The 10775-nt window shown below is 57.0% G+C and overlaps 1 protein-coding gene across 2 annotated transcripts in view; it reads left to right on the forward strand.

Annotated features, from left to right (window-relative positions):
• LOC121359742 (hexokinase-2) overlaps window positions 1–10321 on the forward strand; it is a 28100-nt gene extending 17779 nt beyond the window's left edge. The window contains exons 8-18 of one of the 2 annotated variants that reach the window (XM_041478906.1): window positions 206–361; window positions 482–715; window positions 1506–1810; window positions 2351–2499; window positions 3181–3300; window positions 3386–3481; window positions 4244–4343; window positions 4456–4639; window positions 4891–5046; window positions 5525–5758; window positions 6521–10321. In XM_041478906.1, the coding sequence (XP_041334840.1) occupies window positions 206–361; window positions 482–715; window positions 1506–1810; window positions 2351–2499; window positions 3181–3300; window positions 3386–3481; window positions 4244–4343; window positions 4456–4639; window positions 4891–5046; window positions 5525–5758; window positions 6521–6665 (1879 nt within the window). In that variant the 3' untranslated portion in view covers window positions 6666–10321. Of the gene's footprint in view, window positions 1–205; window positions 362–481; window positions 716–926; window positions 995–1505; window positions 1811–2350; window positions 2500–3180; window positions 3301–3385; window positions 3482–4243; window positions 4344–4455; window positions 4640–4890; window positions 5047–5524; window positions 5759–6520 lie in introns of those variants that run through there. The other variant, XM_041478916.1, reaches the window with a different exon arrangement.
• Window positions 10322–10775: the final 454 nt, after the last annotated feature.

The following is a 10775-nucleotide window of genomic DNA, read 5'->3' on the forward strand; positions in this document are numbered from 1 at the left end:
CTGAAAGGGTGGTCAGATGTGGCACGGGCTGCCCAGGGCAGTGGTGGTGTCACCATCTCAGAGGGATTTAACAGCTCTGTGGATGTGGCACTTGGGGTTAGCAGTGACTTTGGCAGAGCTGGGGAATGGCTGGACTTGACCACCTTGGAGGGCTTTTCCAGCCCAAACCATTCCCTGATTCCACCCCATGCCTCCCCACGGGCAGGTTTGAGAAGATGATCAGCGGGATGTACATGGGGGAGCTGGTCAGGCTCATCCTGGTGAAGATGGCCAAGGAAGGGCTGCTCTTTGGGGGAAGGCTCACGCCAGATCTGCTCACCACGGGCCACTTTGAGACCAGATTCGTCTCTGCCATTGAGAAGTGAGTAAGATCCAGGGGTTTCCTGGCTCCCAGCCTTGGATGGACCAGCACCGAGCCAACCCGGGCCAGAACCCAGCAAAAAAAAATCTCCCAGGCACGAACCCCCTTTTGTCCTTGCAGGGAGAAGGAGGGGCTGCAGAAAGCCCACGAGATCCTGAGCAAGCTGGGGCTGGAGCCGTCGCACGAGGACTGCGTGGCCACGCTGCGCATCTGCCAGATCGTGTCGACGCGCTCGGCCGCGCTCTGCGGGGCCACGCTGGCCGCCGTGCTGCGCCGCCTCCGCGACAACAAGGGCGGCGACAGGCTGCGCTCCACCGTGGGCGTGGATGGCTCCGTGTACAAGAAACACCCGCAGTGAGTGAGGGATGGGATGGGATGGGGATCTGGGGACAGGGATGGGGACAGGGACAGGGACAACAAGGGCAGTGACAGGCTGCGCTCCGCCGTGGGTGTGGATGGCTCTGTGTACAAGAAACACCCACAGTGAGTGAGGGATGGGATGGGATGGGGACAGGTATGGGGATGGGGACAGGGATGGGGATCTGGGGATGGGGACAGGGACAGGGACAAGGGCGGCGACAGGCTGCGCTCCACCGTGGGCGTGGATGGCTCTGTGTACAAGAAACACCCACAGTGAGTGAGGGATGGGATGGGATGGGGACAGGTATGGGGATGGGGACAGGGACAACAAGGGCAGGGACAGGCTGCGCTCCACCGTGGGCGTGGATGGCTCTGTGTACAAGAAACACCCGCAGTGAGTGAGGGATGGGATGGGATGGGATGGGGATAAGGGGCTGGGGACAGGGACAGGGACAAGGTGGGATGGGGACAGGGACAGGAATAGGGCCGGGGACAGCAGGGGCTGGGGATAGAGACAGGGATCTGGGAGTGGTGGGGACAGGAACAGGCGTCTGGGGGTGCCAGGGACAGGGACAGGGATCTGGGGACAAGGACAGGGATCTGGGGACAGGGACAGGGATCTGAGGGTGCTGGGGACAGGGCCAGAGAGGGATCTGCTGCTGCCAGCAGTGCGCACAGCTTGGCACAAGAGAAGCTCCTCCAAATATCCCCTCGGGCCCCTCGTTTGGATCCCAGGGGGTCCCCAGAGGGTCACGCTGAGCTGCCCTCTCCTCCTCCTCCCCAGCTTTGCCCGACGCCTCCACAAGACCGTGCGGAAGCTGCTGCCGGACTGCGAGATCCGCTTCATCCGCTCCGAGGACGGCAGCGGCAAAGGGGCGGCCATGGTGACAGCCGTGGCCTACAGGCTGGCTGCACAGCACCAGGCCCGCCAGAAGATCCTGGAGCCCCTCAAGCTGAGCCACGAGCAGCTGCTGGAGGTGAAGGAAAGGATGAGGATAGAGATGGAGAAAGGGCTGGGCAAGGAGACGCACGAGGAGGCGACGGTGAAAATGCTGCCCACCTACGTGTGCTCCACTCCCGATGGAACAGGTGACGTGTCCTGTGTAAAACCCCAGTGTGTGAGCCCGTGGATGTCCTGCATCCTTGGGAGGGGCTGGATCCTTTGCTATGGCCAGTTCCTCTTTGTGGTGGGAGTGGCACAAACCTCCAGTTTGGTCCTGGGCAGAGCACTGAGCCTCTGGGACGTTCTGCACCTGACTTAGCACAAAGCCTTGCTCTGCATGGCCACAAATCCTGCCACAGGATTCTCTCCACCCTCATCCTCACCCTGGGCTGTGCTCCTGGTTCTTCCTATGGCTTGGGCCAGTGCCTGACCTTGGCTTGAAGCTTGTGCAGGGCCAGGAGCTGGACTTCAGTGATCCTTGTGGGTCCCTTCCAACTCAGGTTTATGATTTGAAGCCTCTTCGTCACCCTGAGTCTGGAGCAAACCTCTCCATCCTCAGGAACCCGCAGCCCTGTTCCTGCCTATCCCCAGCCATGTCTCCGTTCCCATCCCTCTCCCTGGAGGAGAGCAGCTCCATGTCTGCTCCGTGCTGGGATCTCTGCTGATGATCCTCTCTTGGCTTGCAGAAAAGGGAGATTTCCTCGCCCTGGACCTGGGAGGAACCAACTTCCGCGTGCTGCTGGTGCGCGTCAGGAACGGCATGCGGCGCGGCGTGGAGATGCACAACAAGATCTACTCCATCCCCGTGGAGATCATGCAGGGCACGGGGGAGGAGGTCAGCCTGGGCAGACTGAGAGGGGAAAGGGGCTGGCTGGAGCAGGGCTGACCACAGAGCTGGTTTTGCCTTTCCAGGGAGCGAAACCAGCGGTGGGGAGGGCTGGTGCTGTCCTGCCCTTAGAGCAGTGAGCTGTGCCCAGGGCTCTGGAGTTTGGGAAGCTGGAGTCTGGTTTTTAGGTGTTATTCCCAGGCGTGAGTGAGCCTCCCCTAATCCCACACGCTCCACAAGGGCAGATAAGCATCATCCCCGTTTCCCAGATAGGGAAACCATAACACAAGCAGTGAGACATGTTTGGAAAGAGTTTTGCAAAGCACTCCAGGCAGTGCCTGGGGACTGGGAGTACCTCCAGCAGACTGGGCTGGAGGGCCCTGGGGATCCCTTGCAGAGGGACTGGATTCCTGTGTCACCTCCCTGCTGGCCCCCACCCCTCCAGGGACCTGTGAGGTGGAGATAATGCAGGGATTTGGCCACGCTGTGGGTGGGGAAGAGAGTGAACTGAGCTTTTTGGGGTTGCTCACCTCCCACAGTGCAGCTGAGCCACGTCCTTCTCCATTCAAAGTCCTGGGAGTGATTTAAACATTCCAGCAGGCCTGGGAATGGACAGAACCCCCAGAAATTTGGCTTCCAGCTGGGCTCTGGCTGTGGTGGTAACTCTTCCCTTTGGCTTTGCTTGTCCAGCTCTTTGACCACATTGTCCACTGCATCTCTGACTTCCTGGAGTACATGGGCATGAAGGGCGTGTCGCTCCCGCTGGGATTCACCTTCTCCTTCCCCTGCCAGCAGAACAACCTGGACGAGGTAACCCCACCCTCCTGGCAGCACCCCTGGCTGTGCCTCCCACCTGCTGCTCAGGAGACTCACTGGGGGCTTTTTCCCACCACAGGGAATTCTCCTGAAGTGGACAAAAGGTTTCAAGGCGACGGGCTGCGAGGGAGAGGACGTGGTGGGGCTGCTGAAGGAGGCCATTCACAGGAGAGAGGTGAGCAGCCACAGGGCTGGGAGAAGCCAGAGGCTGCTCCCACATCCTGGCTCTCTTCAGCATCGTTAATTGGCCTGTAAAACAAATTACTGGGCTGAGCTCAGCGTAATGAGTGTCGGAATTTTCACAGCCGCCCTTACTCATCACTTGAGGTTGGATTTTCAGACCCTGGAGCTATGGGCTGGCTCCTGGCCAGGGCTGGAGCAGACTTGTCTGGTCCTGAGCTCAGGAGACACCGGCTGGTTTCCTCAGCACAGACCACCCCGAGCTCCTGCCCACGGGCTGCTCCTGGCAGGGCTGACCCAGCTGCAGGTGTCTGAGCTCTGAGCTCTACCTGCAGGCAGGTGGGGCTGGGGGAGGTCCCCACCTGGGGTACCTCTGTGTCTGTGGAGGTGGATGGTCATGGAGGACAAGGGAGAACAGTTTTAAAATAAAAGAGGAGAGATTTAGGTTGGATGTTAGGAAGAAATTCCTCCCTGTGAGGGCATTGAGGGCACAGGGTGCCCAGATCCAGCCCCTGGATCCCTGGCAGTGCTCAAGGCCAGGCTGGACAGGGCTTGGAGCAGCCTGGGACAGTGGGAGGCGTCCCTGCCACGGCAGGGGGAGAATGGGATGGGCTTTAAGGCCCTTCCCAGACCATTCCATGATTCTGTGACACTGCCTGCCGCACTCACCAGCCAGCCGGCTCCTTCCCCAGCCATGGGAGCAGACTCAGCAGGAATTCCAAGCCCTCCAGGAATAACTCATGCAATCCCTCTGCAGGAATTCGACCTGGACGTGGTGGCAGTGGTCAATGACACCGTTGGCACCATGATGACCTGTGGGTACGAGGATCCCTACTGCGAAGTTGGGCTGATTGTCGGTGAGAACTGAACGCTCCTTGTGGAGCTCCGTGCTGCCACCCCTGCCCTGCCCTGCCCTGGGGGGCACAGGAGGTGTCCCAGGTGTCCCTCTGATCCCGCTGCTCCCCACAGGCACGGGCAGCAACGCCTGCTACATGGAGGAGATGAGGAACGTGGAGCTGGTGGAAGGGGACGAGGGCAGGATGTGTGTCAACATGGAGTGGGGGGCCTTCGGGGACAGCGGCTGCCTGGATGACATTCGGACGGAGTTCGACGTGGCAGTGGATGAGCTGTCCCTCAACCCTGGCAAGCAGAGGTGGGTGCTGGCTTTGGGGGGCTGGAAGGGACCCCAATGGGGCTGAGGGTGCAGGAGCAGCTCTGCCCCAGCAGCCCCTTGGTGCATCCAGGGGATGATGGGCAGGACACCGAGGTGTCCCTTGTCCCCTGCCCGTGGGTGGGGGCCGTGCTGCTGGGCGTGTACTCAGGGCACCTGGCAGAGCTGGAATCCCCACCCAGCCCCAGTGTCCCTTCCTGTGCTGATGTCCGGCCTCGTCCTCTCCTGCCCAGGTATGAGAAGATGATCAGTGGGATGTACCTGGGGGAAATCGTCCGCAACATCCTGATGGACTTCACCAAGAAAGGGCTGCTCTTCCGGGGACGGATCTCGGAGAGGCTGAAGACCAGAGGGATCTTTGAGACCAAGTTCCTGTCCCAGATAGAGAGGTGAGCTCCAACAGGGAGTGAGCACCAGCTGCCAGTCAGAGCAGGAGTGGAATTTGGGGGACATGCCCCCAGGGCTGGTGGGAGAAGTTCCACGTGCTTGGTGTGGAGCCAGGGTGATGCAGGATGGTGCCACAGGGATAAATCAGCAGAGGCCACGTGGATGTGGCAGAGACAAGGAGGCTGGCTGGGGCTGGCAGCACAGATGGCTCTTGATCCTCTGCCCTGGGCACGGAGCGGGTGGGGGACACCCCGCGGGTTGCAGGGGTGTCACACTCCGCTGGCTTTGTCCTGAAACAGCCTCCCTGATTAGGATGTGACAGCAGGCCACGTCCAGGTCTGAAAGCTGAGGTTGAGGGGGGCTGTAGGTGAGAACTGAACACTCCTTGTGGCACTGCCACGAGTGCCCGGGCCGGGCAGGCCGTAGATGAGGAAGAGGAGGCCTCACGTCCCTAACGCTGCCCCCGCCGTGTCCCCCCAGCGACTGCCTGGCCCTGCTGCAGGTGCGCTCCATCCTGCAGCACCTGGGCCTGGAGTCCACGTGCGACGACAGCATCATCGTCAAGGAGGTGTGCGCCGTGGTGGCGCGGCGCGCGGCCCAGCTCTGCGGCGCCGGCATGGCCGCCGTGGTGGACAAGATCCGCGAGAACCGCGGCCTGGACTTCCTCAAAATCACTGTCGGCGTGGACGGGACGCTCTACAAGCTGCACCCTCAGTGAGTGCCTCTGGTTGGGCTCCTTGGGCAGCTGGGGGGCTCGGGGGGAAGGTTCAGGGGGTAATGGGGGAGGATTTGGGGTGTTTTGGGGGATCGAGGGCTGCCAGCAGCTCGCTGACACAAACTTGAGGCCCAGCAGGAGTCAGCTGCTCCCTTAAGGACAGGGGCTGCTCCAGTCCCACTGGGCCTGACCCAGACCTGGTGACCAGGTTCAGCCAGGGCTCCAGGTCGTGGGGATGAGGCAGCTCTAACCAGCAATGAGCTGGGTCATGGAAGTTCACGGCCACACAAAAACTTGCCCATGCCAGAGCTGGCTGGCTGGTGCTGCTGGGCACTGGAGCTTCAGACAGGGACTAAGGCACTGGGCTGAGCTTAAACAGGGCTCAGGAGTCCATGGGCAAAGGGAGGCACTGAAAACTCCCCCCAGGTGGGGCTGGTCAGGGCTGTTGAGGCTCATTAGTGCTCCCAGGGCTTGGTGGGCCTCGAGAAGGGGCTGGGTTTAGTCCTGAGTGAAGGCACAGCACGGTTGTGTTGTGCTTGGGCTGAAGTGTGGACACTTGGGCTTTCTAAGCTTCATCCCTGGCAACTCTGTCTCCATCCATCCATCCATCCCTCCATCCCTCCAATCATCCATCCATCCATCCATCCCCTCGGGGTCTGCGTTGCTCTCCCAGTCTCTGTGAAGGCAGATCAGGGCTTGGGACTGACACTTTCACCCCGTGGCTGGTCAGTTCAGAACCTCTCCCTCTCTTTGCCCCGCAGCTTCTCCACGGTCTTGCAGGAGACAGTGAGGGAGCTGTCCCCCAAGTGTGAAGTGACCTTCCTGCAGTCGGAGGACGGCAGCGGCAAAGGCGCCGCGCTGATCACGGCCGTGGCCTGCCGCATCCGCGAGGCCGGCCAGCGGTAGAGGGAAGCAGGTTTGCCCAAGAGCTTGGTTTCAGCAGAACAAGGACGTTTCCTCACCCAACCCCTCCCTCCCCCTGCACACACTCACACGCCCCCTCCCCTCCGAGCAGACTCGTAGCTTTACTCGTTCTCCGAGGCACCGCGGTGGGACCGGAGCCGCCGTGGGCTCTGTACCAAGTGTTGTCGTAGGAGTTCCCTTGCATGCCATAAAACCAGCTGTCGAGTAAAGCTCACAGTGTCTTTTGGCTTCTCCCTGCATTTCCAGGTGGAGCTGGAGCTGTCCCACCTCCGTCACACCCCCGACCACTGGCCCTCCCCTAGCAGCAGTAGGGATAACACTTGGATAATTCAGACACTGCATTGTCACTTTAACAGAACCTATTTATGTGTGTCGGAGCCGTAGCTGTCCGTGCTGTAGAAGCAAACCTCTAAGATTGGGCTAAAGACCTCCACTAGTCTTTTACCCTGATCAAGGCTGTATTATTTCCATGAAAGTCATGGTAACTCTCAAAGCACCGGGTGCTGCGCTGGGGGTGCCACGTACCTCCCTTGGTGAGCAATCCTGGGGGGGCTGCAGGAGCCCCTGAGCAGCCCCAGCAGAGCACGTGCCTGGAAATAATTGGGGACTCGGGCTCTGATCCCATTTCCTGACCTCTCACCCCCACCCTGAGCAGCGTGTAGGAACGTGGCGTGTGTAGGGTCGTGTTTCACCCCCGGGCACCACCACCACCCCTTCCCTGGTGCATGTGTGGGCTCCAGGAGCTGCTGCCACGGGGTTCTGCCTCCCCCTGGCCAGCCCCAGACCCGTGGCCGTGTCTGCCCTTGGCGTGGACAGTCTGGTTTGCTTTGTGTCTGTGAAATAGTTCTGCGGCTGCAGCCTTTAGGTGGCACCTGGATTTATACACTGTATATTTATGTTTTAAGAGATCTGATGTCTTTTTATGTACATAGTCTCGGGGGGGGGTTGTGTCACTTAGTTTTAACCTTTTCATGTTGTCAGAGAAGAGTACAGAGTAATTATTTTCTTTTTTTTTTTTTTTCTGTCGTGTATTTTTTTTTTTTTTTAATTTAAAATTTTCTTGGGGTAGACTGGAGAAAGAAACCCAAATACCTGAGGACTGTTGTACAAGAGGTTTGGGCATTCTGACTTTATCGCCAGGACAAAAGGGAAAGCAGAAAGCCAGGGTGTGCAGGAGCAGCAGGGCCCTGTGGTGATGCTGTGGGCTTCAGGCTGGGTTTAACCTTAGGAGAGGTTTTGTTTTGTCCCCAGCTGTGCTCTGGAAGGTCACATCCACGGGGGCACGACATAAGCCAGGGCCCTGCAGGTCCCCAGGGACCCCTGTGCCCTCAGCATCACCTGTGTGCCATGGCCCAAGTGCAGGGATCCATTTTTGCCAACAGAAAACTCTGGATGAACTAAAAGCTGCAGGTCTCTGCCTCAGTGAGAGGAGGCAGACAGAGGGTGGGGGGGTTTTCTGTAAATATTTAGCAGAAGTTAATGAAATTTCAGTGATGTACAAAAAAAAAAATATAACTAATAAACCCCACAAACAGCCCTTCAGATTGGAGGATAGAGTTTTTGTCTATTTTTATGTATATTTTTATACTGCTTGGGGTAACCTCATTACCAAAAGTCTCTCTTCTGTGTTGGGGGTCAAGTTCAGTAGCACAATTTTAAAGGAAAATTACTCTTTTGGGCATTTGAAATGCTTATTTTTTTATAAGCCTCAAGACAATTATAACAAATAAAACCTGTGTATAGAAATGATGTAAGAAACCAAGTTTAGTGGAAGTTTTAGAAGCTGTCAAATAAATCTTTGAAGGATGATACAGAAATCCTCTAATCTGGTACCAAGCAGTTTTGTGTGATTTTTTTTTTTTTCCTCAGAAAACCAGCATTTTGCCTACTGAAAAAAAATCAAAACAGAAATCTTTTTAGCTGCTGCACTGTGCAGAGTTGCATTAGTGGCTGTTTTTACTCTTGGCCAGCTGTGCCCCTTCTGAAATCCACAGTGTTTTCATCTGTCAGTGAGTGAAATTTTATGGAACACAGCAGTTCTGGGGGCAGAATGGGAAGGATGGGGATGTGAGCAGGGAAATTGGAGATACCTGGCCTGGAGCAGGGTCACCACTGTCCCCCCACCTGCCTGGGGTGAAGGAGGGGCTGCAGCTCCCCAGGGCTGAGGAGGATCACCCTTGTGGGTGGTGCTGGAGGATTTTTGGCTGGGCTTGGTCAGAGGGATCCCCCCCTGGGTCTCCAAGGCTCCCCTAATGTTGGAAAGCTTTTGCTTGGACTCAGAATTAAGCAGGGCCTGGAATGTCCCCAGTTCAGAGCATTGCAGGACACCTGTGGGTGCAGGGCCACAGGTTTGGGGAGCCCCTGGAGGGGTTTGGGGAGCCCCTGGAGGGGTTGGGGAGCCCCTGGAGGGGTTTGTGCTCCCTGGGCTCCCCAGGAGGAACCAGCCCTGCAGGTGTTGGGTGTCCAGCCCAGCTGGGAGCAGAACCTCATCGCCACGGGATGTTCTGTGAATGTGTTGAAAATGAAGAAGGGAAGATTAAATCCTAATTACTGATATGAAGGGAAGAGCAAATGATTATCTGTGGGGACAGACAGACAGACTGCTCAGCCTGATTTGTCTTCCCTGCAGCGAGAAGTGCTGCTTTGTGGGTTTAGGATGGTTTTGTTTTGCTTGGTTGTTCCCATCTGGATGCATTTTCTTTGCTTTCCCGGGCTGCTGGAATGTTCTCTGGCCATGCAGGCAGCAGGGAGCAGAGTCTCTGCCCTTCCCTCCCTGGCAAATCTCTCCTCCTTGGTACTTTGGACAGGATTTTATGGGGCTTTTAAAATATATGTAGATCTATATAAACACAATCAGCAAATTACTGAGACTTGCAGGCAGAATTTGCCTCTTCCCTTCCTGGAGCCCAAGGCTGGCAGGGAGAAGCTGGTGCTCAGTGGCCCGAGGGTATCAGTGGGGCACAGATCTCTGGCCTGGCAGCAGCTCAGCTGCAGTTTGACCCGAGATAACTCGGTGCCTGCTCTCCCTTATCAGGCAATCCAAACGCATCTGGCTGTTAGAGAGATAAGGGGGTGAAAGGTCCAAGTGCATGGGAGGGGAGAGGTGCAAAACAGTGGGAAAATGCACCGTGCAGGGGCTGTGAGGTACAAGGTAACAACAACAGCAAAACCTGGAAGGTGGGGAGCCCTCAGCCCAGTCCCCTCCAGACAAGGAAAATGCTTTGGGCAGATCAGTCACTTGCTCTGGCACAAAAATGGGCACTGAAGGCAAAAAGAGGCAATTCTTGTTCTCAAGGTAATTTGGAGAGGAAAATTTTTTCTCTTGTGACATCCCTGGCCAGTCTGAAACCTTTCTGGCCTGAAGCAAAGAAAATGCATCTCAGTGTGGGCAGGGGAGTGCTAAAGCCAAAGACTGTGTGGCTGCTGGCAGAAACCAGTGCTGTAGATTCACCTGATGTTGTTCTCTCGTGTTTACAATATTTATTTTTAGCAATTGACTGCAATGATATTATATATAGGCCTCCTTATTTTTGTACTTTTCATACCGTTCCTCCTGAGTGTGGTGTTGTACTGCTCAGCTCCCCTCGGCCACCACTGCTGCTCCTCAGTGACAATAAACCAGAGAAAAACAACCACCAGCCACTGCTGGGCTCAGTGTCGTGTGTCTGGGCCCCTGAGCTCCCCCCTGCCCCAAATCCATGATGCTGGCCCCTGGGAAGGGGCTGCCCCTGGCACTGGCAGTGCCAGGAGAGCACTGGGACAACCCAGGGATCAAGGGAAGGGGATGTTGCCTGGAAAATAAACACCAAGGGGATGTTGCCTGGAAAATAAACACCAAGATGAGTTTCCTGCCCCACATCCTGGTGGCACTGGGTGGGCATGGGGGGAGCCCTGGGGATCAGCCCCTGGCAGGGGTGCAAAGCCCTGCACAGCTCACACTTTGATGTGCTGCAAAAAATCCACCTGGATTTGAGGTACCATTAACCAGCTGCCCCTGTTGCTTTCCACAGAACCAATCTTGAGGAGTGGGTACTTCTAATTAAAACCAGAGTTAAGTATCTAAATACAGTTAATTCTGTAAGTAAATTTGAT

The sequence above is a fragment of the Pyrgilauda ruficollis genome, unplaced genomic scaffold (assembly GCF_017590135.1).
Source record: "Pyrgilauda ruficollis isolate IOZ18807 unplaced genomic scaffold, ASM1759013v1 scaffold113, whole genome shotgun sequence".
NCBI classification, from domain to species: Eukaryota; Metazoa; Chordata; class Aves; order Passeriformes; family Passeridae; genus Pyrgilauda; species Pyrgilauda ruficollis.